Source organism: Pezoporus wallicus, unplaced genomic scaffold (assembly GCF_028554395.1).
Source record: "Pezoporus wallicus isolate ANWC-B61680 ecotype Strahan unplaced genomic scaffold, APGP_CSIRO_Pwel_v1 contig_8341, whole genome shotgun sequence".
Taxonomy (NCBI): Eukaryota; Metazoa; Chordata; class Aves; order Psittaciformes; family Psittacidae; genus Pezoporus; species Pezoporus wallicus.
In genome coordinates, this window is record NW_026638083.1 from 3,143,640 (window position 1) to 3,171,363 (window position 27,724).

General features: G+C 51.6%; 1 protein-coding gene across 10 annotated transcripts; it reads right to left on the reverse strand.

Annotated features, from left to right (window-relative positions):
* Positions 1-1,506: 1,506 nt before the first annotated feature.
* Positions 1,507-27,292, reverse strand: ADAMTSL2 (ADAMTS like 2). 10 transcript variants are annotated; one of them, XM_057409188.1, is made up of 20 exons: positions 27,241-27,272; positions 27,017-27,107; positions 25,740-25,851; positions 24,679-24,821; positions 23,971-24,046; positions 23,452-23,554; positions 21,656-21,801; positions 21,435-21,558; positions 20,413-20,493; positions 19,253-19,428; positions 18,062-18,326; positions 16,910-17,291; positions 12,070-12,173; positions 10,158-10,284; positions 7,728-7,941; positions 6,096-6,251; positions 4,911-5,081; positions 4,608-4,784; positions 3,601-3,745; positions 1,507-2,365 (listed from the first exon to the last, which is right to left on the reverse strand). In XM_057409188.1, exons 3-20 carry the CDS (start codon positions 25,848-25,850, stop codon positions 2,247-2,249), a joined length of 2,820 nt encoding a protein of 939 aa, XP_057265171.1. In that variant the 5' UTR covers position 25,851; positions 27,017-27,107; positions 27,241-27,272; the 3' UTR covers positions 1,507-2,246. The 10 variants fall into 10 exon arrangements, 9 of the variants coding, with proteins under 9 accessions (XP_057265171.1, XP_057265169.1, XP_057265170.1 ...); XM_057409186.1 differs by having other exon boundaries at positions 17,984-18,326; positions 27,241-27,271; XM_057409187.1 differs by lacking the exon at positions 27,017-27,107 and having other exon boundaries at positions 17,984-18,326; positions 27,241-27,292.
* Between the last annotated feature and the right edge of the window lie 432 nt (positions 27,293-27,724).

A 27,724-nucleotide genomic window follows, 5' to 3' on the forward strand; every position in this document is an offset into this window, starting at 1 on the left:
CTGAGCGCTGAGCAAGCAAGACCATGACCATGTATGTGCCCACTCTCCTGCATGCACATGTTTACATGCATTTGTAGTTTTTTTTTAAAACAAAAAAAAGCCATGACACTTTCTGTCCATCCAGGAATGTTTTAGAACACTTTCAATTTAGGCAAACCCCTTTTTTGCATCTTTCCCCCAGCCAGCAGAGAGGAGCCATGTCCCCTGCACTGATTGTGCAGTGTGGGGATGCGCCTGCTCTGGCTTCTCCTGTCTGTCTGGATTCCCCACTCCAGCCTCACGCTGCTCAGCGTTTGTCTGACAGAACACCCTCTTTCTCCTGGACCGTGCATTATTCAGGTTAAAAGCACCACGCTGGACCTGGGGATGGGGGTGGAGGACGGACTGGCTGCAAAAGGACATGGATGGCCTCGGCTGTGCTCTGCGCCAGCTCCTTTTTAAAGATGTGATGGGAAGGAGAAGCTGCAGCTTCAGCCCCATCAGCTCCCACACCCTGTACGCACCCAGCTGGACCTTTTACTTTTAACCAGAAGGGTTTTTAATTCCACAGCAAATCTTTTGAAGTATGAGTCAGTCTTTGCAAATGAGCATCTTTGACTTTCTCGGGGGGGGGGGGGGTGTCTCTTTGGGGTGGGAGGGGCTGGGTTTGGTTTCGTATGTGTTTAATATTCCGGGCTTGGTCTGAGCAGTGCCACCTCCGGGAGCACGAAGCCTCTGCTCTGGGGATTGGTGCTGCCTGGGCCCTGCTCCTGTGTACAGTGCTCATAGGGTTTCCATGCATCGAGCCCTCCTCTTGGCATTTCTTGTGACTGTACTCCTCTTACCAGCCTTCCTTCCTTCCTGCCTTCCTTGTTTTCTTCCTTCGTTCCTTACTTCCTTTCGCTGTAGCTTGGAAACTGAGCAGAGGGTTGGTTGGCTTTCACTAACCTTTACCTGGTGATCTGTTGTACAGGGAATCGGGGGGGGGGGGGGGGGGGGGAGAGGGAGGAGAAAAAAGGGAAATAAATGACTTTGTCCTGGGATTTGGGGCTGCCCTTTCTGTCCCTGCATCTTCAAATATGGGGGGGGGGGGGCTATTGGCAAAGCTTGCACACAGGCACAGGCATTTCCCTGATGGAGGTAACCACAGTGCACACACTGGCACAGGGGATGCTGAAGAGACTCTGGCTCGGCTTTGAGTCACCCCTGCAGAAACGTGGGGCAAGGAAAGGCTTTTTCTTGCTGACACAGCATCAGGCCTCTTTATCTGCGGACTCCTGAGAAGCTTCAGGGTCGCAGCTCCTAAAGCTGCACACAGAACCCCAGAGAGCCCCTAACCCAGAGCAATGGTCCCACAGTCTCTCACAGCTGAGACCTTTCCTTGCATCCCGGTCCAAACAGCCAGGACTCTCGTGACTTAGAGCTGCTGTTTCTCAGGACTATGAATGAGCAAGTTCATAGCCCAAACTGCAGCGTTCCCAAGTACACAAGCCAAACACTCACTACAAACTGGAGAATAAAACAAGGTACCACCATAAATATGACAACTTTATTAAAATATACATATGAGTACAAATTAATGATTATATGGATAAAGTTCACTGTCTGTAAACAAATATATTAAAAAAGAGCACGTCTTTTTTGTGATATAAAGTGCAGTTATGTTTCCATATTATATACAATATGTCAGCATTATGGGGAGGGTTGGAAGGACTATGGAACTAACATTTGATTATAAGATAAAATTCTCTGAAAAAGTATACACCTACATATTACAGAAGAAGGGCTTGGGCTGGAGCTTATTTGGCAAACAAGTCAGCTTCCACCACATTAATGCAGCTAATGAGAGTGCAGGGCTCACGATAAATTAGGAGAAAGGCACTCACCCCTTGGTGAAGGGAAACTTGGACTTCACAGAGTTCACCCCTTCCCCTTGTCAACCCCAAACTTGCACAGAGGAAAGAAATCAAAGGACAAGACCTTGTGAAACACGTGTATGTGTCTGCAGTTCGGGGAATCAAATATACACGACTTTATGTACAGCTCTGATAATGGGGGGTACCAATGTACAGAGGTAACAGCTTTGCAACCAAGCCATGCCAGCACTGGTCCTTACGCAGGAGAGGGACCAGAAGAGTAGTTCTGCATCAATGGGAAAGACAAACAACCCAAAAGCCTCCTTAACACAAGTCTGTGGGGTGTGTTCTCCTTACTAAATGGCACAGGGAGCCCTTGCCGTGGGAAGCGCAGCCCGGTGCTGCTGGGCACTAGGAGTGGGGTGTGCGGCAGGAGCGGCAGCAGGCTTTGCTGTAGTACCAGTGGCTGCAGAGGTTGACTTTGATGGCCAAAGCACAGTTGGTTCCTGCCTGGTCCTGGCAGCTGTCGTCTAGGGAAGAGAAGGCAAAAGGCACCAATGTGGAAAAGAAAGAGAAAATAAACCATTGTGAGTTAATGAGCGCAATTCCCTCCTCTACACAGGCTGCCCTAAGCACAAGGGGCTGTGCAAGGAATCATCCTGGCCCGTGACTGGCACCTCCCTGCCCTGCTATCTGGCAGAGCATCACCTGAAAGACACCATGGAGCTTGTCCATAAATACCATTGTCAGCCTACGCAAAGGCAGAAGGCTGACCCATTCCACCATGCCTAGCCTGGCTTGGGGAGCCTCATTTCATCCGAGCCCTGAGGCTAAAGTTCTCCCCTGTGCAACAGAGCTGCCCAGGCATTGCTGGAGCCACCAAGGCAGCCTGGCAGGGAGCTGCCTCAAGCCAAGTACCTGGCAGGGCATGGGGTAACCCCAACGTACTTGCATTTTCTGCACCAAAGAGGCTATTTGAGAAAGGGAATGGTAATCCAGCTGTGTTACAGCAGGAGTTAGGGGTGAGTGAGCTGCTGGAGACAGGGAGGAGGCCAGAGACTGCTTCAACACTCTCCCAGCTCCCTTCAGAGCAATATTTTGCTTCAAATCCATAGGATTTATGGTTATATATATATATATATATATATATACTGCTTAAACCCATAGGATGCATGAAACATGAAGGCAGCTTGCTACACAGGGGCCACAAGGCACCTCACAGGCACCATGCCACATCCCTGACCACCTGGAGCAGAGAGCACCCAACAGGGCCAGAGCCAAGCCCAAAGCTAACCTCAAACCTGTCTCCCATTTTCATGCTTTTTTCCCCACATCGCCCTTATTCCCGAATCCTATTAAAGGATTAGAACCGTGTGTTCACTAAACATCACAGGGAGTTTGAATCAGCAGACGACTCAGATAACGAAATAGTTACAAATCCTGCAGGACATTTGAAGACCAAGTCATTAAAATTACAGCAGAGATGAAAGTTCCCAGACACTAGCTGGAATCACACAGAAACAGCACTGAGTCAGTGCTCCAAAGCTCCCATTTATCCTAAGGTCCTCACATGCTTCTTTTGAACTCTCCCCTTCATTTAACGGAGTTACCTCCAGAAAGAGCCCCATTGCTTGGGCACAGAGCGAGAAGGCCCCGGGATGGTGATCAAATTGGTGGTCAGTAGGAGCTGACGCTGGCCAATGCTGCTTAGGGGAAAATCAGTGGCAATCGAGGCTGGAGGGGTGCTGCTGGCAGCGGGGCTCACCTGGGGGTTCCGTGGGGCAGGGCTGCAGGTCACAGGTCTGCTTGCCCACTGGCTTCACCAGCGGGTCACAGCCCCGGACAATGTCCTTCCCTTGGTAGCACTTCACATCCCGCATCCTCACACCGATGCCACAGGTTTTTGTGCACTGGAGAAAAGAGAAAGCAGCTGAGGCAAGGCCCCAAGATTATGCGGACCTGTGCTAAGCCAGAACCTGCTAAATGAGTGTGCTCACAGGAGATGTCAGGGCAGGGAGCTGAACTCTTCCCCTGGCTGAAAGCCATGTCTCAGTCCAGCACCACCAGCCCCAGACTCCATCTTTGCTGCCTGCAGCAGCTTCTGCCTGGGGATACAGGAATGTGCTCCCATCCCCTGGCACTGTGACCCTCTCTCCTCCTGCTGCTCTTTGCAAACAGACACGAATGAGCTGGCCCAGTCCACACACTGCTCCGGGGCACCAGGGTGGCTGCAAGCACCTCCAGATCCCCCTCCGGCACCCTGTGTTTGCAGAGCTGTGCCTGGGCTGGTGCGTGCTGCCCACTGCCCCTTGGGCACCTTGTGGGGCTGGGATTACAGCAAGGCTGCTTTGGGTGATCACAGGCTGCAATAATGGTTTGCAAGACCAAACAAAACGTGACGCCCAGAGCCTCAGGAACAGGAAGGCTGCATTAGAGAGGGCTTGCAGGGACCCAGCTACAGCCCTTCACAGCAAGAAAAAAGCTAAGGCTGACCCCAAACACCTCCCCTCATTCCTGTTCTCCCAGAGCACAGCCAGTGCCAATTGTACCAGAGCTGCCAGTGCAACAGAAGTGTCCCCTGCGTGCTCCTCTGAGGGCTGTGCCCTGCAGAGATTCGCTGAGCTCCTTGGGGTATTGCAGGCAGTGCGACCCTAGGTATGAGGGGATGGGGCACCACGCACTCTGGGCAAGGGCACCTTGAAGAAGGAGCATTTCTCCCCCACCTCCCTCCCCCAGATGCCCCGAGCTGCCCTCAGCTCTCTTCCCGCTCACCTCCGACCAGGGGGTCGTGTACCACTTAAAGCACGGCCGCTCGAAGCACGTCGTCTCCTCCACAGGCTTTTTGGCCACGTCACAGTCGGCAGTGCTGCGGGTCTTGATCTTGCCATTGATGATCTCCAGGCAGAGCACGATCCTCTTCTTCACCCCCCGGCCACACGTGGTGTTGCACTGTCAGATGCAAGCAGGGCCTGCTGAAACCTGCACCCCAGACCCACCACAGGGCATTCCCCCTCTATCACCCCCCAGAACCAAGCCCCCGTTCCAGCCACCCCAGCCCGGGAGCGCTGCACTTACCCGCTCCCAGTCCTGTGCCAGCCAGTGTGAGGGGCAGTTCTTGTCCCCACAGGGGTGGATGGCCAGTGGCTTTGTCTCCAGGTTGCACTGTGACTCTGGCACCACGCGCCCATCACTGGTCTTGCAGTACACGTGCCGGATCATCCTGCCCTGCCCGCAGCCGCCGCTGCACTGAAACCACACCAGGCAGGTCGGCACTCAGCAGTGGCAGTGAAGCTCCATCCCCATCCCCACAACAGGGCAGAGATGCCTCCAGGGGGCTCAGCCACCTTCCCATCCCCACCTTCCCCAAATCATGGGGCATTATTTAGGTTCAGCTTAAAATAGCTGCAGGGAAGCACAGCACATCCTTTCCCGGGCAGCCCCACCACAGCCAACATACCCCAAGGTCCCATTATGCCCATGCTGAGTGAAACTCAGCTCTCAGGCCAGGCAGGAGGGGAAACCATGAGCAGAGAACCCCGAGGGAGTCTCAGAGAGGTCAAGACAAGTGGCTACAAATATTCCCCTGCACTGCACCGGGGCAGGCAGTCCCACGCTGAGCTCCGGTGGAGGCCACGGGAGCCCCACGGTGTTCCACAGCGCTGCCGCTGCCATGGAAACTGCTTATTTTTAGCTGACACTAATGCATCAAAACCTGGGTAAAAATAGCTTGGGATGGAGGGGGTCTCTGTGGCAGAACTGTGCAGGCAGGGAAAAGAGCAGGGATGGAGAAAAACAAACAGGAAAAGGCTCGTTTTCTGGGCATGGAGCATCAGCATTGTCATAGTAGCTGTGCAGCAGAGACATGAGGACTTTGACACCCACTAAGGTCCTCGGACAGGTCTTTTGTGGTTTAACACCTCCTGCACCCTGTCCCCCACAAGGGATGAGCTCCAGGAGGACCTACTGGGAAGTGGTGGGACCTATGGGGATGCTGGATCACCCCCGGTGCCACAGGCAGAGCCGAGGTGGTCAGTCAGGGTGACAGCGCTGGTGGGCAAGTCCTGGCAGAGGTGACATGGGCACCAGAAGAGCCAAACAGGGGAATTACTTGGAGATTGGCAGCGGGTGCAGGCTGCCTGTGGGTTCATCACAGCCGAAGCTGCCAGGGGTAACGAGCCCGACCCCAAACTCCCAGCACCAGAGACACAAGCAAGCCTGCACACGGGGCCAGTGGCAGTGACGGCCACGCCGGGGACTCACCGGTCCCCAGTCGGAGACGGTCCACTGCCGGTCGCAGGGCGGCCCCGTGCAGTTCTTCTCGGCCAGGGGCCGGGTGCTGGCGTCGCACAGCTTCTCGTCCTCCGAGCAGCGGATGTCCCGCGTCACCACGCTCCGCTCCCCGCACCGCGCCGAGCACTGCCAGGAGGGAACAGGACAGCATCAGCAGGGTCCCACCACCGCAGGGACCGGGAGCCACTGCAGTGGGTTTGGGCTTTGTTTGTGGCTTTACGTTGTGAACATGAGCTCTAAAATCACACGGTGACAACTTTCTGTGACTGTCCCTAGCAAAGTCACCCCTCTTCCCCCAAATGCCTCAGCAGCTTCAGCTCAAGGTGCAGGAGGGCTGCACGCTGCCCAAGGCACCAAAAACGCCTGGTCAGAGCTAAAAGGTTTTAGCTGTCACAGCCAGGGTGAGCTCTCCCCTAGCTCCTGCCCAGAGCAGCCTGCTCCTTCCCCCCCCTTTGGAAAGTGTTTTCCCCAAGCTGCACAACTGAGGTTTTTGTGCTGTGGATAAATCTGGCACTGCGCAGCTCAGTGACATTATTTAGAACTGGATTTGAGTTACTACAGTCTCACATACACACATTTGCTTCGTGCATAACATAAAGCAGGGAAGTGTCACAGCGCAGCGCTCAGACACGCTGCTCGATATGTTAATCCTCAGGTCCTGGAAATATGCTTGCTTTTTTTTTTTTTAATGCCTATTTCCCCAGCCAATTTGGCACCCGGCTTCAGATGGGATCCAAATGAGATTAGCTTTGCTGCTGGCTAAGTACAAACTACTCCAGGACTGTCTCAAGTGCTCACTCCCTGACACAGGCTAGAGGAGAACACAGATTTCTGTAAAACACTGGTTCCCACTGGCAAAGCACGGGGCACAGTTACACCCGCTGCATATGCTGTGAGCCACGCTGCGCTCCCCTTCCTGCACCACGGGCTGTGGCAGTCAGGGGACTTGCTCCCGGGCCACCCCAGCTTGGAGGCCAGCCCCAGCTCCCCAAGGAAGAGGCATCGATTTGGTTGCTTCCACTGGTTTACGTTCGCAAGTGACATGCCAGAGCACTGACCACGCCTGGAGATGAACTCAAGGACACAAATCCTTTCACAGGGTTTCCCAAGCAAAACAACAAGCTGAAACACGAGCAGCCCTGCACCACCCCTAAACCATCTTCCAACTGTTTAGGGATCTGCTTAAGGCACAGTGGGAAAAGGTTCAACTCTCCACGAGTCACAGAGAAAAAATTGCAGGTGAGGAAGGGAAGTTTATAGGAACATAATTCACGTATGAGGTGGGATCTCCCCTGGTCGAAGAGGCTGCTGAGGAAGTAGAGGTGGGAGGACCTGAGCAGCGGGCTCCTGCCCTGTCTCAGTGGGCAATGCTAGCACCTCATATGCAGTCAAAGGCCTCACGAGTGGCTTCCTCATGCTGGAGAGGACTCAGGGCTTCATTTCAGGGAAAAAGATTTCCTGATGCACGTTGGTGCACTGCAGCCAGGGTGCTGAGGGGCAGAGCCTCAGCTGGCCACCGAGCAGCTTAACTCAGGAAAGGACCGGAGCAGCACAGGCGCATGCTCAGCCCAGCGCTGCCAGGCCAGCCCCGCAAGGACCCACCTCGGACCACTCGGACATCTCCCACTGCGGCCCGCAGGCCGGGTTCCTGCAGACCTTGCGCTCGTCCGGCCGCGCGATGTCCGCGGACTCGCAGAGGTCGCTGTAGACAGAGCTGTCGAATCCTGGAGAGATCATCTTCCAGCAGCGGACGATGCGGAACTGGTATCCCTCCCCGCAAGTGCGGGAGCACTCGCTCCAGCTGCTCGTCTCCCACCTGTGGGGACAAGAAAGGCTGGACCGCAGCCAGAGCATCCCCTGGGAAGCCCTGCCTGCTCCCGGCTGGAGGGAGATAGCTGCAGTAGCAATGAGCTGTGGTCAGGCTGCCAGTGTGCAAGAGATTTTCCCCTGGGATGGGGTCTGTTATCATAGAAATACCTCAGAATCACAGCCTGGTTTGGGTTGACGGGACCTTGAAGCCTCTCCTGCTCCAAGCCCCTGCCACAGGCAGGGACACCTTCTACTAGAACAGGCTGCTCCAAGCCCCATCCAACCTGGCCTTAAACACTGCCGGGGATGGAAGTGTTTGCTGGTGGTTTCACCCAGCAGACCTGAGCTCACACTCGTAGGGGCGGATGCTAAAACCAGACAGGAAGGAGACATGGGCACAGTGGGGCATGAACTGGTACCCTTACTGCCCGGTGCCTGTTACCGCAGGCTGCACGCTCCCCAGCCGAAACCCTGTGTGTGCAGCACGTTTCTTTGCTGTGCTTATGGCCCATGTTTGTTTGCCCTTTCCTTTTTGCCTGATCCGCTGAAGCACGATGAGGACACGATCATCTATCACCTTGCGAATCCCAGCAATAATGTCACACAAAGCTGTCTGCGCCATGGTTGGACAGAAATTCATGCACCACCGTCAGTCTAATTCTGCTAATGTCATGACGCAACGGGCTGCAAGAGCTGAGATCTGCTCTGAGACGCCATCAGCCGCATACTGTCCCCTGCCACAACTGTCCTGATGTTACAAGAGGGAAACAGCTTGTAAACCAAGGGGAAAGACATAAAAAGTCAAGGTTTATGCAGTACAGTAACATTATAGCAATTCTCAATTAAAGAATAAGCTGAAGATGTAAAAATTTAACTGGCTTAGAATTCACAGCCCCTCTGGACACGGGGCCACCGCTGCTGCCATTGAGCAGGATAGACACATCCCCACTGCATGCACAGGGCTCTGGGCACAAGCAGCAGCCATAGGGAGATGTCACACATTTAGAGGTGCCACCTAAATTCAGAAGGGAGATGAAACCAAAGCCCATCCAGATGAGGCAAAACTCTCCTAGGACGTTCTGCTGGGAAAGCACTGGCAGCCCGTGAAGCATCCCCCCTGCCCAATGAATGTGCTTCACTGCCCCAGCTGCTCCCGGCAGCTCCTAGGTTCCTCCGTTTACCCACCACCGAAGCTGCTATCGCCAGTGATCACAGAGCAGCTCTTCCCTCTTACAGTGCAAGCCCACGGAGCAGAAACAGCACAACTATAAGAAGCAACCTTATAAAACACCAGTGGGATAACCTAAGCATGAAAAGACCCCTAATGCTTGCGCTAAAAAATTACAAAGTTAATGCAGGTAGAGGTTAAGGTCCTCATGGTGTCTACAGGGCTCTCAGCAGTTGCACCACCCACCTCCTAACACTTTTCTTGCCTCAGTGGCAGCCCGCCCTGGCTTTCAGCAAGATCGTAACTGCTAAGGGCACGTGCTTTCCTTTCCACGCCTCCTTCACAATTACCCAAGGCAAAAGCAAGCCCTCTCCGGCTACCATTCCTGGTCCCTCCAATCACTGTGGTCTTGCTTTGCAGCGTTCACAAGTGACACCATTTCAGAGCGTGCACCAGGCGACTTTACTTCTCCCCCAGCCCTTTCCATAGTCTGACACCGCCACAGTCATCCTTCCTTCAGCAGACATTGGTCTGTCCTATGTATAGTTGCAGATGCTACAAATCTCCCAACAAGCACAGTCCACATTACAGACCAGCAGCAGGGCTGCTTTTCAGGTAAAGAGCCACACCAGAAGGGAAACATTCTGCAGGACTTCCAGCAAAGGTCCTCCTCTGCACCAGCTCTTGCCCTGATACAAGTACACCTCAGCAATGTTTTGGATGCTGAAAGGCACAGTTTGCAAGTGCAGCCCCTCCACCCAATTCGCACACAAGCTCCTCCAGGCACTGACCAGGCAGGATGCTGCCCAGTGTTTGAAGCCAACCTTGCTGGGAATCCATGTGCAAACTGCCAGGATTTATGGAAGTTTTAACCTGGCAGCTTGAGCTAAAGCACTCAGGAGGGAAGCAGCCCAGGGGAAGCCCAGGCAGATGCAGTGGGGTGCTAGAGGCCATCCCTGCTGCCCCACCATCAAATCCATACCAACCCCCTCCCCATATCCATCCATGGCAGAGGAAACACAGAGCCCCCCAGGAGCGCCCTGTTGAGGCGGTACCTTGGCTGGCACTCTCTCCCAGCACAGAACTCATGGATGGGCTCAGGACGGGTCATGGCATCACAGTATGTATCATCCACTTCGATCCCATCATAGCGAACACACATCGCATATGTGGACATCACTCCTAGTTTCAAAGAGAATACACACACACACAACAGAGGACGCTTGGTGATTTTGACATCCAAACTTTTTTTTTTCTTTTGCTTTTTTTGCTTTTTCTTTTGAGCTGCATTTTCCAAAGCTTCCTCCCGGCAGCAAGCCAGGCTTTCTGGCCCGCGGGCTGGATGCTGCTGGGAGGGGAGGATCGCTACGGTCACCCAGCCAACATGGGCAGTGCGGTTGAGCTTGGCCGCTTCTGCAGGCAGGCACGGCCGCCCTGGCCAGGGCTTGCCACCAAGATCAATACATGACTAACTCTGTTTTATAGGAAACACTCGGGGCAACGCGTCTGCTGGGCAGCTCCCACCCTGCCCGGCTCGAGGGTGGAGGCGACAGCAAGCAGTCCCCAACCCGCTCCATCCACCTGCTCTGTTCGCAGTACACCCCGCTTGCAGCAGGGTGCTCCCCGGGGCACCCAGCACTGTGGGCCAGGACAGGGCTCTGCAAGGAGGCACCTCCTGCTCCCCCAGAAGGCAGCCAGTGTAGTCAGACCAAGACCTTTTCCCTCGCAGCCTGCCATGCCAGAGTAAATGTTGTGAAGTCCATTCTGGGACCTGGCTGGGGACCAGGAGGCTGCTCTGGCTACAGGTAACAAGAACTGCAGCTCTCAGGAACATATGGTTTACATGAAACTAAAAAAAGATCTACAGCTCTTGACATGGTATTGCTTCTCTGTGATATGTCATTAAGAAAGGGCAATGAGAAAGAAGAAATTTAAGTAAAACCTCTCTCTGCTAGCTGCAAAACCAGGGCAGCCTGGCCCGGACAAGGGGGAAATTTGTTCAGAGAGGATCAAAGAAGTCAAAAATGTCCCAGACACATGGCTGATGGGATCCTGGGGACGGCCTGGAAAGCTCCTGCTGCCGGCACACTGGGGCATGTGTCTGTCTGCTGGGCAAGAACAAATGCTTAAAAAATAAAATCCTTACAATTTGTTCTTTTAAGAGATGTCCTTCAATTGCAATTCCCTCTCTCCCCCTTTTTTCCTACTTTCCAGTGCCAGGAGCACTGCAAATCTGGATCATTTCAGGGACTGTGCCACTGGGAAGCAGCGCATGACCCCCACATATGCTTCATCACAAGTGGTGGGGTTAGCAAGGGGTAAAGGAGGAGAGATCAGCTGGCTTGAAGGTTTCAGGGGCAAAAAGGGGGAATTTGGGCAAAAAGGGGGAATTTATGCGAAAAGAATACAGGCCCAGATTTGACATCCTGGCGTCTACATGGCTGTTCCAGATTTATACCCTCGCAGCCGAGACCAGGCTCCAGGGTAGGAGGAGTGGGAGAAATGAAACAAAAATCAAAAAGCCAAACACTATTTTGTTTCCTGTCAGAGCTGAACAATCTTCAGAACTTCACCATGCAGGGAAGCAGCGGAGGGTTTCAAACCCTGCTGAAGGGTCAAAAAAGGGAGGAAGAAAAAAAATGAGGTAACATGATGGGACTCTGCAGGGGTCTGGGGATCTGCTGAGCCCCAGGGCATCCCCGCCAGGCTGGGAAGTGAAGACAGCACTGGGAGCCCACCCAAGGGAGGGTGTTGTGCAGGACGATGGACAAGCCAGGCACCAGCACCCGGCCCCCTCAGTCTTTGCACCCAGGCAGAGCAGATTTGGGGTTGTGCCAAACCAGCTCCAGAGACTGCGAGATCCCCTACACAGCACCAGGTCCTTCCCATCCCTAACAGACAGAAAAGTGACTCACACACCAGGTGATTTCAGCAGTTGTGCAGAATTTGGCTGCTTCTTATAACTACCTGTGGTGCATGTAGAGCTGCAGGGTTCATGGGAGGAAAGCTTCCACCTGTACATGTCAGCAGCACTCACACCTTGGCCCTTTCTTAACAACTTCAATCTGTTTCTAGCGATAAGCAAACAAAAGAAAAACAAAACAAAACAAAACAAAACAAGGCATTTACAAGGCGAGCGGTGATAGGCCACATCAGACACACACATCTGCCAGCAGCTGCAGCCCGGTTGGGTTCGGGTTTGGGAGGGGATTTACTGTGTTTGGCGGTTGGGTTCGGTTTTTCTGAGTTTTGGGGGTTTGTTTGTTTGTTTGAATTGGTTTGGTTTGTTTCACAACATACCTGTCCTGAGCCCCAAGTAGAATCCCCAGCCCGGTTAGAGGCAGAGCTTCCACTGTCTAGAAATAGAGAGAATGGGATAAAAATACCCACAAGTAGAAACAGTTCAGAATTTAACAAAGTTTGCATTTTCTGCTCAAATACACCTGGCCCTGGGCATACAGTGACTAAAGGTGCAGTATCTCCTCCCCTGTGGCTGTGAGGCCCGGCATGCCTGCTGCTGCTCAAATCTCAGCAGTTCACTCCTTCCAAAAGCCAACATGTGGCACAGGAGTTTCTAAGCTTGCTTCTCAAAGCACACTTTGCTTTTAAACACCAAGGCATGCCATTTGCCTACCCACTGCTTTTGCCACTCTTGTTTTGGTTTGGTTTATTTTGGGCAGGCAATTTGCATCTCTCATATCCATGCTGCGCTCAAACACATAATGCCATTGAGAAAGGAGTAACAGAGTCAGCCTGGTGTACAAAAAAGCATTTGTCAAACCAAGAATAACAGCTTATCCCAGTTCAGTGCATCCTACGTGCTGTGAGGTTTAACGCACCAGGGATACTGCACCTTTACAACAGAAGGCTTCAATTCTGTTCTCATACCTTTGTTCAAACCCTTGAGACAGCTACACTGAAATAGCGTACAAGGTCGTATCCTGACATCCAGTTGTCTCTGGCCTGGCAAGATATGCAGCTTGTAAGATTTCTAGGCAGCAGAAGCTCTGAAATTGCCTTATTTAATTGTTTGTAAGAAAACGTTCAGGTCCAGTCTATCAAATCAACCTTTAGAAGGACACTGTGGAGAATCCAGCCATTTCCTTTTGGACCCACCCTCCTTCCACCGCCAGCACTGAGCCTCCAGAAGGATTAAAAACAATCTCATTTTCCCCTGTTGATTTTGTCTCTGTCAGTTTGGCAAATGGTTGCTTCCTGCATTTAAAAGGGAACCGAAATGAATATGATTCTTCTTTGTGGAAAAATAACGACTTCAGCTCACTATAAATAGTGTTTCATCTTCCCAAACCAGCTCTGCCTGGGGACCCACATCAGCCCCTGCTCCCAGCTCAGCTCCATGTGCTGCCTCCTGCCACCCAGCCAGGAGACGGGTCACAAGATGAGTTTTCAGTAAGATCCATTAAAACACAACAGCTACTTTTTATACTTTAATTTGCCTAGAAAAAGCAGTACTACCTAGATCCTCCAGTCTAGGACCACCAATTCCCTGTGACTGGGGCTCCTCTCCCTTCAAAGGAGAAAATAATCTTCAAAATAAGATTTATGCCACAGCTGAGTACAGAAGATCTGTAACAGTGCCTCTTTAACGTATGTGATCCTAACTAAAGAACTGCTTCCATGGATAATGAGGCTGCAGGGACAAGTTCTTTCCAGATAAATCCGACATTTGGTCACAGGGCAGTGTGTCAATCACTTACCACTTTAAGCAAAGACAAAACTGTCATTTTGTTCTCCTCTAAATGCAACAGCAGGGCACTGTCCCACAAAGCTGCTGGGCTTTTGCTTTTCTTTCTCCTCTTTATTATAAGCTTTACAATGAAGACAATTATTTTCTTCCCTGCCTGCACTTTGCTTCTGCTTTTCAAGTACACAACAGCACTGGAAGTCATCACCATCCCATGACCCTAGCTGCAGTCTGGGCTGCCCATCTTCCCAAAACAGTCCCTGTAGCAGAAGAAGAATTTTTGAGTGCACACAAACACCACAGGTCAGCAGCCAGAGCCCCTGGGCTCAGTTCTGGGGTTTATTTCAGTTTTTATTTTGATGCAAAGGGGGAAACTCATGGCTCCTGCTGTAGGATCAGCCCTGGCTGCACACTGCACCAGCGGCATGGGGTAAAGGACAAAGGGTGCTCAGATCTGCCCTGAAATGCCATGGAAAGGTTTTTTCCGCTCCAGGAGAGGAAGAACAGCACTGCATCCCTACCACAGCACAAGAGCCACGCACCTGCCATTGCCCAGGGAGGTTTGCTCCCAAAGAGGAATTATAACACAGCACACTGGTGCAACGTGCGCCTACACTCCATCCACACTAAGAATTACGATTGTTTGCCAAGAAGTAAGATTCCCACCTCTGATCAACACTACCCCACATGGATGGACTGGTTGGATACAGCATGCAAAGAGATGATCTTCCTGCACATCTTCATTGACATGAAATGAAAGTGAGCAAAAAAGCCACCATCCCTCCCAAGCTGAGCCTGGGAAGGATTTAGGAGATCCCAAATCCATGCTCTTGCCCAGACCTAGGCTGACCCCAATAACAGACTGGGTCCTACAGGGTCTTGCATAGTCCAGTCTTGCTGAGCTCTAAGCATGGGGATCCCCCACTCAGGGCAAGATGTTTCCCCTTGTGCCCCATTGCCATTCCCTTCAGCACAGCTTCCAGCTGTCCCTGAACCTTCCCCTCCTCCTGGAGGAATAAATCCAGTCCCCAACACTCTTCACCTGCCTCCAGCATCCTCCTGCCCAGACAAGCCAAACCCAAACCTGCCTCCTACCAGCAGCAGGGGCTTTATCCTGCTGTGCCAGCTGCCAGCCCCAGCTGGGCCTGGACACAGCCTTTTGGCTAGTGCAAAACTTCTTTGCATGTTAATACTTATATCTGGAAAGTTCATATTTTATTCTAGAGAGTGGTGGGAGGAGGAAGTGCTGTAGAACAAAACTAGGGAAGAACTGGGAGGGGGGCAGGGGGAAAGAAAGAGAGCAGTGCTGGGTATCATGCCTGAAGGGTTTTAACCCCCAGCCCCATGTCTTCAACAGACAGGCAGCCAGGGGTAGGGCAAGAGGTTTTTAGCACCACAAAAAACTACTAGAACCTCCGACAGTCTTTTGTGACTGCTCTGTAATAGCCAAGCTCCTCTGACACTGGGCGCACATAAAGGTCACTGTATTCCTAGGAGGAGGAAGGCACTAGCCCCATTTAACAGCCACTGGGAGAGAGGTTTGGGGTACGGGGGCCAGTCAAGGAAGCATGCTGCAGAGCCCCCAGGGGCAGGGAACCTCCTCCCTCACCCCATGGCATGGGAAAGCAGGGAGGTGACAGCACTGCCCTTATCTGTCAGAGGGTTAATGCAATGCTTGCTTTGGCTGCTGAAGGCAAAGTTTCCACACCAAGCCACAAGACGAGATGATAGACTCAACCCTTTGGCAATGGTTTAATGTGCTTATCCTTAAGAAGTTTTTTGATACATTTGCCTACATGGACATTTTCCTTAGCATAAGTGTCTTTAGCATAATCTAGTATAAGCTGTGGATAGATACACCTAACTACAGCTGGAGAGCACCTGCTCAGTGCTTTACACTTTATCTTCTGGAGCTCAGCATAACAACCCATGTTTTATTGGTGGTGACTGGGAGACAGAAGAGTCAAGGTAGCATAGCCAGGAGGAGACCCACAGGGGAGGAGTGGGTGCCATGGGGGTGCACAGTGGGACCCAAACCCACAGCTGTGGGTCTGTGACCTGGGTGACTCCCAAGGCCTCAGTGGCAGCTCGAGCTCTCTGGGGAGTGCACTAATGCGTACCTACACACTGAGCGTTAACTGCTATCCTGCAGCAATGGTCCCATCTCAGCCCTGCGTGCCTACACTGGGGATGAGCTCCCATAGGCTGGGACTAAAATCTGCTCCCCAGACAGCATCAGGGCACCTTCATAAGATGCTAGACACAGACTGGACAAGCAGTAACCCGAGACTCCCTTTCACCCAGCCCATCCTTGCCTGGACAAACTCTGCTACTATGGCTAGATTAATTCTTTATTACTTCCCACTGCACTTCATAATACTACTAGTCCAAACCAGCTGCTAAAATGAATCTCAAGTGGCAATCCTAGTATCAGCCAATAAGCTGCCACTGACTGGAGAGCTTTTGATAGTCTTGTCAAAGCCATGACTAACTGCACTGCTTCTGTTTCTGTCACAGCAGCAAACCTGGGCTAGCTCTGCAGGCCCTACCAAGGAGCTCTTCATGTCCCACTCTGCCTCTCCAGCAGCAGGTTAAACAGGCAGGGCCATGCCTGGGAGCATGTTCCTGCCAACACAACTGAGGATAATGAGTGGCAGTCAACAGGATAGGTAAAAAGGGGCCAAGACCAACTTCTGCTGCATCAGAACTCAGAAGGAAGGGCCTGGGGAATCAGAGCAGGACATCAAGAGAGGCAAAAGGAAGAGGCTTACTTGTATTCATGGCTCTGATAACAAGCTATGACAGGCAGACAGCAATGCATAAGCTGACAGCCATCAGCATGGACTTGCCAACGTCCCCACTAAGGAGGGCAGCAAGTATTCCTCTTGTTTAATGCTCTCTTGACTTTCTGCTCCCAACCCCCTGGCCCTTCCTTCCAAATTAATCACCAACAGAAAGTATTCACATACAACATTCTACCCCCACTTACCTTTGGCTTCCAAAGCAGACAGAAAGCACACCATGGGGTCTGCATTGAGTAAAGGGCTGAGGCAAGAATAGCAATAAATAGGATTTACTGTAATTAAAGGACATATCTCCTACCTTGCTTTGTGAGTTCTGTTCCCCTGAGGGCTGCTCATGGTGACAGTGGCATTTGAAAATGGTGTGTCTGCAGAGGCATTGACCGTTTTCCCGTTGCTCAGCTCCATGTAAGTGCTGTTAATGGTGTAGGTCACACCACCATCAGTGTCCTCATAGTCAACATAAAGGCTGTCAATCTGTGACCCCACAGAGTTGATTGGGTCTCCCTGGGCAAAGATGCTGTTCATGGTCATGTTGAGCATCAGCTCCTTGGAGTCCAAGGTCTTGTCCCGCAGCTTGTCCGTGATGGCATTCTCCAAAAGGAATTCCCTCGAGGTGAACCTGGGGTCGAAGCCTCTGTCGCCACGGTCTGTCTGGTAAGTAGACCTGGTTACGTTTGAATCTAGATTGGAGCCAACAGGGGGAAAACAACAGTGACAACCACAAAATGCATTCAGGCTGGGAGGCAAAAGCAGCCTGGAGCAGCAGGGACATGGCAGAGCCTGAGCAGCCCAGGGGGACAGAGGCAGGAGCTGGATTCCTGGGGAGGAGAAAACTGACGGTGTAGTACCCCTTTGAGAAGGGGGTGCAGCTCTGCGGGTCCTACCTTGCTATCGTATGGCCAGAAGAGCTCAGCACCTGCCAGCACTGCCCCAAGCAATAGCAGAGGTCAGAAAGGAAGATGCCGTCCTAGCCCCAGAGCCCATGCAGCCACGCTGGGAAAGCATAGCTCAAGGCAGTTTGGTGGTGGGATGCCCAAGGGACTGGAGCAGGAGGGCTGCTGCTGGGGGCCATGGAGAGGCAGGAGGTGACAGCAGATGTGACAGGGAGCTTCGTGCACCCAGGGCGCCCTCCTGTCCTTGGCATGAGGCAAAGCACAGCAGGGCACCAGCGGGGAGACCTTACCCATGGCCACCCCCCACCCACCAGAAACCAGAATCTGAAGGGCAAAGAGGATTTGTGAGCAGAGATGTTTTAAAGAACTTTCCAATGTTTCCAAAAAATGAACCAGCAGAATCACCAGAGGTAGAAACCGAGCGTTTCTCAACAAGAGCTCCAAGAAACACAACACTGAGGCCCAAGTCTCCTCCTTACCTTGGGGTTGTTTGCCCTTCAGTTTTGGCTCACAGTCAATTGTTTCTGCTCTTTCATAGACCTCATTGGTTTCCTGACCTTTGCTCAAGTTCAAATCTTCCTCCATGTCCTGACTTCCAAACACCTGGTTCTCCAAGTCTATCCTTTCCCTGGAGATTTTCCCAAAATAGGTTGCATTGTGCTGGATAAACCCCAATGGCACATCTCCATCAAACTCTCTGCTTTCCTCGCTGTCTGACTCAGAGAAGGTGTAGTAGATGGGCTGCAGATTTTTTGAGTGTGGCTTCCTCAGGAGGGTATATTCAAATGTGATGGATGGATTCTTGCCATTTTGATTCCAGACCTAGCAAACAAATGATTAGTGGATGCAGTGAGTATATGGCATGCAAAGCTTGTGGTTCATCTTGGACTTGACAGTTGGCGAGAATCTACTTTGCTTTTCCAATCTGCTTTCCATCATATTTTTGCCAAGAAAGGTTGGACCAGATAACCCTTGTGGCCCCCTCCCACCCTGGTATTCTATGCCTCCGTGATTCATGCTGCCAGCTTCTGACAGCTGGAGCCCAGCACCATTTTCCAAGAGTTATTTGGCAGCACTGCCTCAGGGATTAGCCCCAGCACAGGGATCAGGAGCCGCAGGTCATACTTCCTCCTGTGAGCAGAGAGCCACTTGAAAAGTCACTGACCATCACCTGCAAGCCCATTTCTATGGCTACTGGGGATGGGGACTCGCAGATGGTGCACTACAACCTCTTACTGGTTTTACACTTTATAAGCACCCAAGCATCCCTCCTTTCCTGTTCCAGAAGAACCTGGAGCTACATTGCAACGGTGCTGCCCAGAAGAAAATTAGATGACTTTTCTTTGTATGCCTGACTTTAGATGGGCTGCTTTCAATAGCGTTGGGGCTTAAGTTTTGTGCATTTGTCTAAGCTGTCTGGCCCAATTTCTTATTTTTACTTTTCCTGCCAGGTAACTTGGATAAAAATGCCAAGGAAGAGAAATCCTCCAGCTGTGCCTGAGGCATCTTCACACCGCAGAGAGGGGAGTTACCAAGCCCACGTTCATTACTCACAGCCCTGCCTGCATCCAAGAGCACTGATGCAAATAAAATAAGAACCAGGCACAGTCCTCACTCCCACTCCCCTCCTCAAGCTGCCCAGCAAGCTCTGAATCCATGGCAGGAGTCTGCCCCATGCCCACCCCTTTCCCAATCCAACAAAGATTTTCCCTTCCCCATCACCGCTAACTTGAAAAGTCAAAGCTCACCATTATATTTAACCCTTGATTTGTTGGTCCTTGTGCAACAATATATTCTATGCCAGTCTCATAAACATCCATGGGCCTGCGGTACTTAAACACTGTGCCTGCAATGTTGAAGTTCTTTGGACTGTCAACTTTGTAGTTCCCATTGAAGAAATAGTACCCAGCTTCATCAGCCACAGCTTCCAACAAGAGAGAAACAAATACATCAGTGCCATCACATGGCAAGAGGAATGCAATAGTGCCACTTGTCCACTCACAGGATAAAAACCAGAGTGTCACAGTAATAAAACAAGTGCTTCTCCCATATTACAATGCATTTGTCACTTATTTCCAACACATACCATGTGATTACAAGCCCTGCGTTCCGGTCATGCATCCCTCTACACTGCAAGCTCCTGAGTATATGGCTTACACTAGTCCGTGGCTCCTCTCACCCTTTTGGCACTAGCACAGCATGAACATTGAATAATCACAGCTCTGCAGACAGCAAGAGTGTCAGATGGCCAACAGCAGGAGCTGCCTCCTTGGGAGCACTGAGCTGATGCCACCTGACCCAAGACAGATCACCCAGAACTAGCCCAGGGACTGTACTACATCCTACTGTTCAATTCAAGTCTCCCTCTCCCTGCACATGGCCACATGAGGCTGCAGAGCACAATGGCTTCTGCCAAGTGAGCAACTGTGCTTCTCCTGGGCAACTCCAGACTTTTCCACACTCCTCCCGAGCAGCTCCACCATCTCCATTGCAAGATGGATGTTGTGGCCACCAACACTTCAGAAAGGCACCACACAGGTCACATCTCCTTGGTGCTGTTGCCATGTGGCCATTGCACATTCCCCAAGCAGAAGATCAAGATCACAAGAGAGCTGAAGTCACTTGGCTATCCGTGATCCAGCACCAGCATGTTTGTCACACCACACTGAAGCAGCAACAATATTGACCAACAGTTTCTGCATTCAAGCAACCAGAGTGGTGATACATACAGACCAGGTGCTCAGGCTAAAGGAAGGAGAAACGCACTGGCTTAGACAACGTGCTTGTGATTCACACCGACATGGATTTAGCTCATGTCTGTAATAAAACTACGTTCTACCTCACATTGGAAAAAGCATTAGCTAGTATAGGCACACATGCTAGGGAAGTACCAAGAGGTTATACACACCCAGAACATCTGCAGACTTTTTCCGTTCTACTATCTGGATATCCCTTGCTCCAGCAGGAATGTGCGTTACCAGGGAATAGCCTATGGGAAACTACAGATTAATGAAAGGAACTTTGTAACAGATACTCTGAACAACACACTCTGAAGTCAATACTGCAAATACCGGGCACATTGGCCTTCAGCTGCAATTATTTTTGTTAAGCGGTGGATTAAAAAACTCATATTGATAATTTAGGCTGCAAACAGAACCTCAGCAATAACAGAGAAATGTGTGAACTACACGTCCTAGCTTACGGTGGGAAAGCACAAGCAAGAAAGGGACAGGATGCAATCCTTACATGCACAGGTATCACATTTATCTAAACTGCTGCAAGGATCTATAGCTGAAGACTACTTTGTTGCTAGCAAAGCAGTCCTGCGGTTCAGTATTGAAGCCTGTGCTAGCCAGTCTTCCCAAAACCCCGTGCTAGCCAGTCTTCCCAAAACCCCAGCAAGAGATTACAACTCCGAGGCCCCTTAGCACTAGGTAAGTGATGGGACAAGTCCTCCTAAGGCCACTGAAGTTCCTACAGCTGGCTCCATCTTAATCTGATCCTCAGAGAGCACTGATCATTAGTGCCAAGTCAGACTGCAGTATTTAGGACAAGGTTGTTGCTTCACATCTCACTAATTTTGGAAATCCTGGTCTTTCAAAATATCCCTGCTTCCTGTTAGAACAAGTCATTTCTTTCTAGTCTTACTGGGTCATGAGAAAGACTAAAATAGGCACCAGCCTCTTGCATAACCCTTTTCACCGTTCAGCATCAGAGACCTCAGGCTTCTGACAAGCACCAAGCAGTTACTGGTTTTCTTTAAGGAAGGCTTTCCCTGCCCAAATTACAAGTGGCATTAACACACGTAGAACACGTGGGAAGAGCTGAAGCAGGCAGTTGGGAAGAGCTGGAAGCAATTTACAAAAAGATAAGTTGATTTTAAAAAACAGCCCTGATTCAAATAAAGCAAAAGGTCCCCAACAGCCTTACCCAGATGAGCATTTCCTTTCCGGTAACTGCCGGTGACGTGAGTGCAGCTGCTCCCATCTCCTTGGCAAACTCCACATTTATCCAAGGTGTGGGTGGAAAAGAGAATGCCATCGCATCCAATCGGCTACAACCGCACAGAGTATTGAGGGTCAGGCAAATGTTGCACCCATTGCAGCTTTCTGAATGCTACAAACAATATTTTTGCTATAATGTTTAACAACCTCACATTTTCCAGACACGCAAACCCCTCGGAAATCAGTGTATTTGCAGGATGTTCCATCCCGAGCCTGAACCATTAACTGTCTCTGACCATCCACAGTGGTGCAATGGAGGTCACAGGGCTTGCTAGAAATGTGAACATAGTCATCTAAGGGGAAAGGATATAAAGATACATTCAAAACAACAGAAACAAAAACTTTCATCCTACCAATGTCAATGAATCTCTGCCAAACTAAACAGCAGCAGCACAACTACACAGCAGCCAGCGATCAGAAGCCACCATCTCTTGTGTTCCATGCTGGACATGAGATAGCACTTCTGACAGTGCGGCAGCCCACTGCTGCAAGCCTCTGCACAGCCAGGCAGTCTTCTGCTGCCAGGAGCTGATGGCCCTCCTGATGCTACAGGTACCACTGACATCAGTCCAGGGAGGCACTGAAGCATCAGCTGCCACTGCTCTGTGCAAGGACTTGCAGCAGTGATATATGTACACATTACACAAAAACATAAGCATGCTCACATATCATCTAACACAAGAGTTAAATTAACATAGACATATAAATACATATATAAGTAAGACTATAGTCAAACCCATAGCAGCTTAAAACATAAGAACTCTTCCATAAACATTCACCCAAGCTGGACTTCAGTCACCCTTTGCTTTCTGCAGGCAACTGGCTGGCTGCATCCATTGGCAATATCCACAGGAAGCAAATGACATTCATATATGCATCAGAAGCCCAGCACTAAGTGTTGAACTCCAGCTAGTGAGCAGCATATACCCACTGGCCTGCACGCCCAAGCAAGACAGCATCAGTGTCAAAACTTATTCTGCAAATCCCCCAGGAGCCACGTGAACGCCTGCTAAAACACAAAACAATTCACTGTAACTGTTCTGGTGAATCATCTCGAAGAGCAAGTGTCTTTAAAGAAACTGTCACCTTGCCATACGAAAGGGACAAAGCAGCCAAGCAGCTATAGCTAACCAGGCTGCCACGAGCCAAGTCCTACCACGCTGACCTTGCCAAAAAGGCTGGCAAGACAGGGGCTTGTTTCACATAGAAGGAGGCAACAAGGAATTTAACGAAGCATAATTTTGTTCTTAGGCATCTACAGAAACCCCTGAAATAAGAAAGTCACATTAGATCCCATCTCTATTTTTAGACACCCAAATAGCACTGTGAACCTGAAGAACCAGCACTTGGGAACCCTGGATCCTGCGCCCAAGGAGGCAGCTCCCAACACCTCTAAAAACTGGCCATCATTTTTTTAGTGCTTGATTTTGATGGGAGTTTTGTGCCTAAGAATTAAACAGAGATCTCATTCCAACCCCCAAGAGCTTTCTGCGGCTCTGTGCTGCTCACCCAGGTGACCAAGCCAACTGACTGCATCTCAGCAACATCTGGCAGAGCATATGAAGGGTGTGGAGTAAGTGCCACCAAAACACAACATAGCCAGCAATGGCCCCAGCTCTAAGGACACTTGTTTGGGTGAGCCAGACTCTCCCTACCAGCACAGCCCATCACCCCACACTCCCACATCCTCCTTCAGCCTTTCAGCTCTCTGGTCCTCAAGGGATGCGACCTACACAGGCTACAGCCACAAATTCATGTTGTTATTTTATTTTTAAGCTACACTGCAGCTGCAAAATGTGCCTTTGAGCTTGGGAGACAGTTGATTGTGTCTCTGAAAAATCACTTTAAAACAGCAGAGGAGGAGCCTTCCTGCAGGCTATAGCATCATAACTATCAAAATATTTGGCTAAGCATTATGAAACACACAAAGAATGTCTTGTTACCAGGATATAAAGGTTTCCATTGATACGTTCTGCCATTATACACATGGGAATTAAATGATGAACACTGCTCCTCTCGAAAGCTCCTTCCGTTTGCAGGGCACTCCTAGAATGGGATACATTAACATCCTGATGAAAACAGAGTGCAGGAAAGGTTTCTGGCACATCTTAACTGGCTGCAAGGAGTGTTTCCATTGCCTGCCCCATCCAGAGCCACATCATCCTCCTCCCTCCTCCTCCCACTGCAGGGACAGCCAGGGGAAGCCCTCATGGGAGATGGTACAAGAGCCACCCACTGGGTTTTATGGCCCCCAGTGAAGGCAAAAGGCTCAAAGCCCTGACACAATGGTGATGGGCACCAAAGAAGGGAAGTCCAGTTGCTTGGAGAGGCAACATGGTGACTGCTACAGGACAAATGACATCCCCCTCTCTGAGGGGCCCAAAAATACCATTGCACAAAGCAAGCATAGCTTTCCACATTCTGTATCGAGTGTTCCCAGTGAAGAAAAAGGATATCCTTACTTGTACTTTGCAGAGCTGGTATCTTTTGGATGTTCCAGTGCAAGTTTTATTAGCCAGCCCACTCACTGACTTTCTTCTGAATAAAGAAATGACAGAACGGGATCAGAAACCCTTTCCCCTCGTTTAAATACACTTGTCCCTACTTCTGCAAGATCAGTCTCCATGCAGCAGAACCACAGGGATCTTTTACAATCCCACAGAAGTTCATAGAAAAGGTCTCTCTGGGTTTGTTACCTGCAGCATCCACTATTCACATTACAGTATCCTAGGAGGGATCATGGGGATGATGGCCTGGGGACAAGATTTGCAAGGTGCAATCTGGCAACCACACAGCCCAGAGAGGGCAGAGCCACACACAGAGCAACCAGGATCAGGAGGTCTCCAACCAACTCTGTACCCATAGTGTCCTCACTGTTGTACCCAGAAGCCTTGGGAATGGGCTTATGCCACATCTGCTGCCCATCTGCACTAATCCCCACATGAGAAACTTCAGGGCCAGCACAGGAATAGCTCAGCTGGCCCTTCTGGCAGGAACGCCCAGGGCACAGCATCCTCACAGCAGCGTGCTCAGGGCCATGCTTGCCTTCTGCATGAGCAGCATTTGCCAGACAGCACCTTGTCACCAGTGCTCATCTACCGAGCAATGACCTCCTGCATGAAGCTACCCCCAGTGAGCTGCAGCTCCCACCCCCAGAGCTGGGGCTGTACCTCTGCCGCAGGCAGTGCCGCTCCTGGGACTTGACACCCCCCCCACAGGTCCTGGTGCACGCCGTCCACTTGGTCCACTCGCCCCACCAGTACGCAGTGACGTCTGCCCCTTCCTCCAGGCTGTTGGAGGTCTGCGCCACATCCTGCTTGGAGCATCAGGAGGGTGGGGAGAGCAGCAGCAGTCAGCACCCGCACCACTGGGGTGGAATAAGGGTATCCCCCATCCAGCCCACCCTGAGCAACCGGGCATTTCCCTCTGCATCTGAGGTCAAGTTTGAGATTTCCATCTTGCAAGAAGCCCTGCATTTTTCCAATTGTGTTTTCATTACGAATTGGAACGAAATGGCAATATTTGGGATTCCTCAGGAAAGGAAACGTTTATTGTTTCTCTCAGTTGGCAAAACCAAGCTCACAAACAACCATGAACCCTCCAAGTCTTTTGGTGCTCCCTGACTCTTGCTCCACAGCAAATTCAGGGAGCTGAAGAGCCACTTGCAGCCAAAACCTTCATGGAAAGCTTCAGCAAACCCTAGCAAATCCACTCTGCAGCAGGAGACCATGCCAGTGGATGCTAGCGGGCTGAAGAAGCCCGTGTGCTCTCTTTGCACAGACAGGTTCACCACTTCAGGAAGGTCCTTGACACCCCCACCCCTCAGCCACTGTGGGCAGCAGTGTCACCACGCAGAGGGAAAGGAGCTGCTCCACCAGCAGTGTCACCACCACACACCTGCCCTCAAAAAGGTGTTGGCATCCCCTTGCCAGGGCACAGAACCTCTGTGGGGGGGTCCCAGCTATTCCTTACTGTGGGAGGAGGGACCAAAGGAAGCAGTGCTCATCCAAGAGCAAACATGGCCTTACAGAGCCCGAGAAGTAGCCTATGCATGCTACAGAAGGTACAACTTAGGTTAAGCCGAGACCAAAGAGTTAAGCCAAATCACACATCCTCACACATGCTAGAGACCTGATGCATGCACAAACCAGCCCTGCAGGTCCTGGGGGTTACCCATCCCAGACACACCATTTTAAAACCCAGAGACCTCCCAGCAAGGCAATGTGCTTACCTGAGCTATCACAAAGGCAACATTGCCCACGAAGAGAAGGGCCAGAACGCCTTTCAGCTGGGATCGCATCCTGAGGGAGATGCTGCTCCACCTCCACTTAGATATCTTCATCCTAGAAAACAACCAAACGCCACACTAAGCAGAGCTCTCATCCAGCCCCATAGCCTGTCAAGAGCAGGAGTTACACAGCACACATCCTCTTCAGCATTCCTAGTGAGCTAAATGACACCAGCCACCACTGGCTGCAGGGGCTTGATCCTGAAGTTACATTTAACCAGTGGAAGCACTAACACAGTACAAAGTCCACATCCCACCTCAGCTGCCATCTTCCAAACCACAACTTCACAGTGGTTCCCAGTGGCTGCACCTGATCCCACCAGTGTGAGCTGGAGCTCTAAGGATGTCTAGGAAGGGAGCAGGTCTTACACAGAAGCCAGTACTGCACAAGAGGCAGCCAGTAACAAGAAGTATCCCTGGCTCTATAGCAGCAGTGCATCTTAACATTCCATTTACAGAACTGTTCCTGCAACAGCAGGATGAAAGGCTTCATAAACAAATAAATAAATTCAATTAACAGCCAATATTTTTCCTTTTTTCATTTGTTCACTCCAATTCCTATCTATTCCAGGGAAGAAGCCTGTTCTTAGAGAAGAGAAACCACCTGCAATTAAAGAGCAGAAATTAAGTATCCCAAGTGCCATCCTTTCATCTCTTTCTCCATCTGCCTCATGAAAGAGTAACCCAGAATAGCATTTTCTGAAATAAAACAGCTCAAAACCACAATACTTTTTATTGTAAACCTCACTGCAAGAGCCAGAAAGGAGCAGGTTTCAGGAAATCAAGCTTCCAGGCAATCAAAGCAGCTCATGTCTGCAAGTCAAAAATAAAAGTGTTCTCCCCTAAATTAATTCCCCTTGAAAAGTCACTAGGCAGAATCTTTAGGAAGCAGGGAGGTGGAAGAGGTGCTGCAGACCTGCAATGTAAAGAGCTTGTTTCCTACCCCTTTTTCTTCTTGTAAGGGCTTTTGTAGCAGTTTGCAAACGCAGATTGCCGGCAATGCCAGCACGGCTGTGGTACAGGGCTTACAGACACTCCAGAGGGCCGCCAGGTCCCACCTCGCCTTCGCGGCCGCCTCCGGGTTGAGGGTCCAGCACAGAACTGGCTAGGCTGCAAAAGCCCTTCACATGCGAGACACCCTTTCCAAGAGGCAGATGCACTGATTGATGGGAGCGCGGCGCGCTTGGCCGGGGATCCCGGGACAGGTGGCTGCGACTTGCCTTACACTTGGTTCTCATTAAGGCTCCCAGACACGTCTGACTCGCAGCCAGTAACGGAGCTCGCTCTCCGCTTATCCCCGGCCGGTAAGAGCTGCGTTTGAATACGAGAACTGAAGGAGGGGGAGGGATGCGGCCGGCGGCATCGCGGGGCAGGGGCAGCCCCGCCGCAGGCTGCAGACGGGCCGGGCGGGCGATGCGGGGAGCCGGGGCGGCACGGGCCGTACCTGAAGGCGGCGGGGCCGGGCGGGGCGATGCTCCGGGGCCGGGCGGTGGTGGCGGTGGATCGGAGCAGCGGTGGATCGGAGCAGCGGCGGCCCCAGCCGCTCCCTCCCTCTCCGACTTCAAAGGGCAGCCAGAAGCGCCCGGGCTTCCAGCGAGGAGGAGCCGCCGCAGTGGCTCCCCCCAGCCCGCGCCGGCCGCTCTTATAGCGGCAGCCGGGGCGGGGGGGAGCGGGCGGAATTCACACCTCTCGGCCCGGGATGCCCCCACCCCGGTTAACCCCTCGCCTCCCCCGGCGCCGGCCCGCGGCCGCCAGCCGGTTTCCTGCGGCGAGGCCGGGGGGCAGAGGCGGGGGCAGCCCGCACGCAGTCCGCACCGGCCCGCACGCATGCGTCCGCCGCACCCGGGAGATGCGCTGCCCCCAGGCGGGGGGACGGCTCCTGCAGCCCCCAGCCCCGACGGAGCGAGGCGGGCGAAGCGGCGCCGGTC

What these genes read in the sequence shown, in the direction of transcription:
- ADAMTSL2 (XM_057409187.1), bottom strand. Translation starts at nt 25,850, where the DNA reads ATGAAGATATCTAAGTGGAGGTGGAGCAGCATCTCCCTCAGGATGCGA. An exon ending in GAAAGGAAATGCTCATCTGG is followed by an intron (nt 20,494 to 21,434) that starts GTAAGGCTGTTG and finishes AGTTTCCCATAG; the next exon opens with GCTATTCCCTGGTAACGCAC. An exon ending in GGGAGAGAGTGCCAGCCAAG is followed by an intron (nt 7,942 to 10,157) that starts GTACCGCCTCAA and finishes TTGTCCCCACAG; the next exon opens with GTGGGAGACGAGCAGCTGGA.